This window comes from Pterocles gutturalis, unplaced genomic scaffold, assembly GCF_000699245.1.
Source record: "Pterocles gutturalis isolate BGI_N339 unplaced genomic scaffold, ASM69924v1 scaffold4045, whole genome shotgun sequence".
Classification (NCBI taxonomy): Eukaryota; Metazoa; Chordata; class Aves; order Pterocliformes; family Pteroclidae; genus Pterocles; species Pterocles gutturalis.
Window position 1 is genome coordinate 9,306 of NW_010145590.1, and position 2,527 is coordinate 11,832.

The 2,527-nt window shown below is 60.4% G+C and overlaps 1 protein-coding gene across 1 annotated transcript in view; it reads left to right on the plus strand.

Moving 5' to 3' along the window:
* TCF25 (transcription factor 25 (basic helix-loop-helix)) overlaps positions 1 to 2,527 on the plus strand; it is a gene marked incomplete at its 5' end in the record, with an annotated part of 16,053 nt that overhangs the window by 9,301 nt on the left and 4,225 nt on the right. Inside the window, 3 exons of the mRNA XM_010085416.1 lie at positions 863 to 956; positions 1,912 to 2,004; positions 2,337 to 2,433. Of these exons, the coding sequence (XP_010083718.1) occupies positions 863 to 956; positions 1,912 to 2,004; positions 2,337 to 2,433 (284 nt within the window). The remainder of the gene's footprint in view (positions 1 to 862; positions 957 to 1,911; positions 2,005 to 2,336; positions 2,434 to 2,527) is intronic.

Genomic DNA, 2,527 nt, shown 5'->3' on the forward strand with positions numbered 1-2,527 from the left:
GGTTGGTTTCCCCCCGTGTCTGTGACTCCAGCCATGAGCGCTCGGCCTTACGGGATCCTGCAGACCAGCAACTTGTGCTGGAGGCTTGTAAATAGAGCCGAACATGCTTGTCTGAGCCAAAGCTTCACCTTCAGGATGAACAGAAGGATTGTCTGGGCGTGGGGGTCCCACCTGCTTGTCCCTTGCAGGAGGAGGGTCTGGGCAGGCAGCTGTGGATCTCTGTGACTCCAGCCATGAGCGCTCGGCCTTACGGGATCCTGCAGACCAGCAACTTGTGCTGGAGGCTTGTAAATAGAGCCGAACATGCTTGTCTGAGCCAAAGCTTCACCTTCAGGATGAACAGAAGGATTGTCTGGGCGTGGGGGTCCCACCTGCTTGTCCCTTGCAGGAGGAGGGTCTGGGCAGGCAGCTGTGGATCCAGCAGCGCAAGGGATGCTCTGGGAAGCATCCCCCTCTGCGGGGGGGCCCCCAGCCTGCCTTGCCTTCCTCTGACCAGCATCTCGCATGACAGGAGGGGCCAGAGGTGAAGCGAGGGCAGGATCTTTGGCTTCCCCCTGTGAAGATAGTTGTGGCAGAGGCGGCTCAATCCCAGACCTCCTCCCGAAGAGTTAATTTTCACAGCCAGAGCCTGATCTGGTGCCTGCAGAGGGGACCAGGGCTCGCTTGCCCGGGCGTCTGCTGCGACCACGCGCTCTGGAGCAGCTTTGCGCCGTGCTAGAGCATGAAGAAGTTTATTTCATGGGTGCCAGAGCTCTTGGTTGTCAGTGTCTCTGGGCCAAATAGATGGCTGTTTTGTGAGCGGTGGGGCTGTGTGGCTTGCCGGGGCGATGGCATGCCCTGGCACTGTCCTTGCTGTCCGCAGAGCGGGCGCTGTACAGCCTGGAGTGCGCCTTCCACCCTGTCTTCAGCCTCACCAGCGGGACGTGCCGGCTGGACTACCGGCGGCCGGAGAACAGGTAGGCGGCACGCCTGCCCGCCCCACGCCTGCCCGAGAGCCATGCCGGTGTGCCCTGCCCTACTTTGGACACGGAGACCCAGATTCCCAACGTCTGCTGTGTCACCCACGCTGGCGAGGGGACCTTGAACGTCCCTTTCTGTCGGAACAAGCTCTGCCCCTCGGCACGGTGGCCGCAGGGCTCTTGTGATGGGTGCTGGGGTGCAGACAGCTCTTGCACTGAGGTTTCTTTGCAAAGCATCCTCTTTCCCGAGGGATTTCTTACCGGTGCATTAACCGTTCCTCCCCGCCACGTCCTCCTTATGCCATTAGTACCCCTTAGCCCAAAGTGGCACTTAGTTTTGTCACAAAAATACCGGCTGCATGTTTACGGCTGTGCTCAGTCGCTGGGGGGCTGCTGCCCACCTTCGTCCCCAGCATCGCGCTGCTCCCAGCCCAGCTCTTTACGTAACGCCGGCTCTGCATCTGCGGGGAAAGGTGACTTTATGCTGGGAATTTTCCAGTCACCTGACCCAAGCCGTCTCTCCCGAGCTGCGGTACCTGGAGGTTGCTCACATTTCCAGCACCCGCTGGCTGACGAGCATCGTGCACCTGCAACCTGTAACACCGCTCTGGGTGTTCGTCCTCCCCCCGTGTCACACACGTGCCGTGTCACCGTCCCCGCATGGCTGGGACGAGGCAGGATGCAGGCTTTGGGGATTTCCTTGTTTCTGCGTTGTTAGCCCTGGTCTGCAGAGCAGGCTGCGGGTTTGCTGTCCCTGTACTTACAGAAAAAGATTTAAAAAAAATATATCCTGGAGGGTGCGTGGCAGGTTCCCAGGCTGGGTCCTGGACCCCCTGCTGCACTGGTGCTGGGGGCAAGGAGCTGGGGCTGAGCATGGGTCCTGGTTCTTGAGCAGCACAAGGTGCTTCTCTGCAGATCTGGCTCCTAAAACCCGCTCCTGTTCTCTCCGCAGGGCTTTCTTCCTGGCGCTCTTCAAGCACCTGATGTTCCTGGAGAAGCGAGGCTGTCCCCGCACGGCCCTGGAGTTCTGCAAGCTCATTCTGAGGTGGGTGCCCCCCTCCCCGAGGGCTGCACCCCCTTCCCTGCGGGGTGGGGCAGGGTGTCTCGGGCTTGGGGAACTTGCTTCGAACAACATACCCACCCTAACCCAGGTGGGACAGAAAAAAACAGTGGCTCCCAGCCTCGGTGGGGGCTTGGTCCACCTCTGGCTGCAGAGGAGCGGCGGTGTTCCCGTTACTCTGCGTGCTGAGTCACGGAAGCTCTCTGGATGCTCATGGGAACGTTGTGTTTGACTTAGAAATGAGGACAGCGGCTCCAGCATCTGTGACACTGATTTATTTTTTTTTTTCCTCCCCTTGCGCTTGCCTCCCTCTGAAGCCTTGATCCGGAGAACGACCCCCTGTGTGTGCTGCTGCTGATCGATTTTCTGGCGCTCCGAGCCAGAGACCTGACCCGCATGTTCCAGGAGTGGGAGGTGAGCTGGTGACGGGGGGACAGAGGGGACGGGGGGGCAGAGAGGGGACAGCTGGTCCCTGGGGCTCTTCCCCACCCGGGCTGGGCTGGAGGGG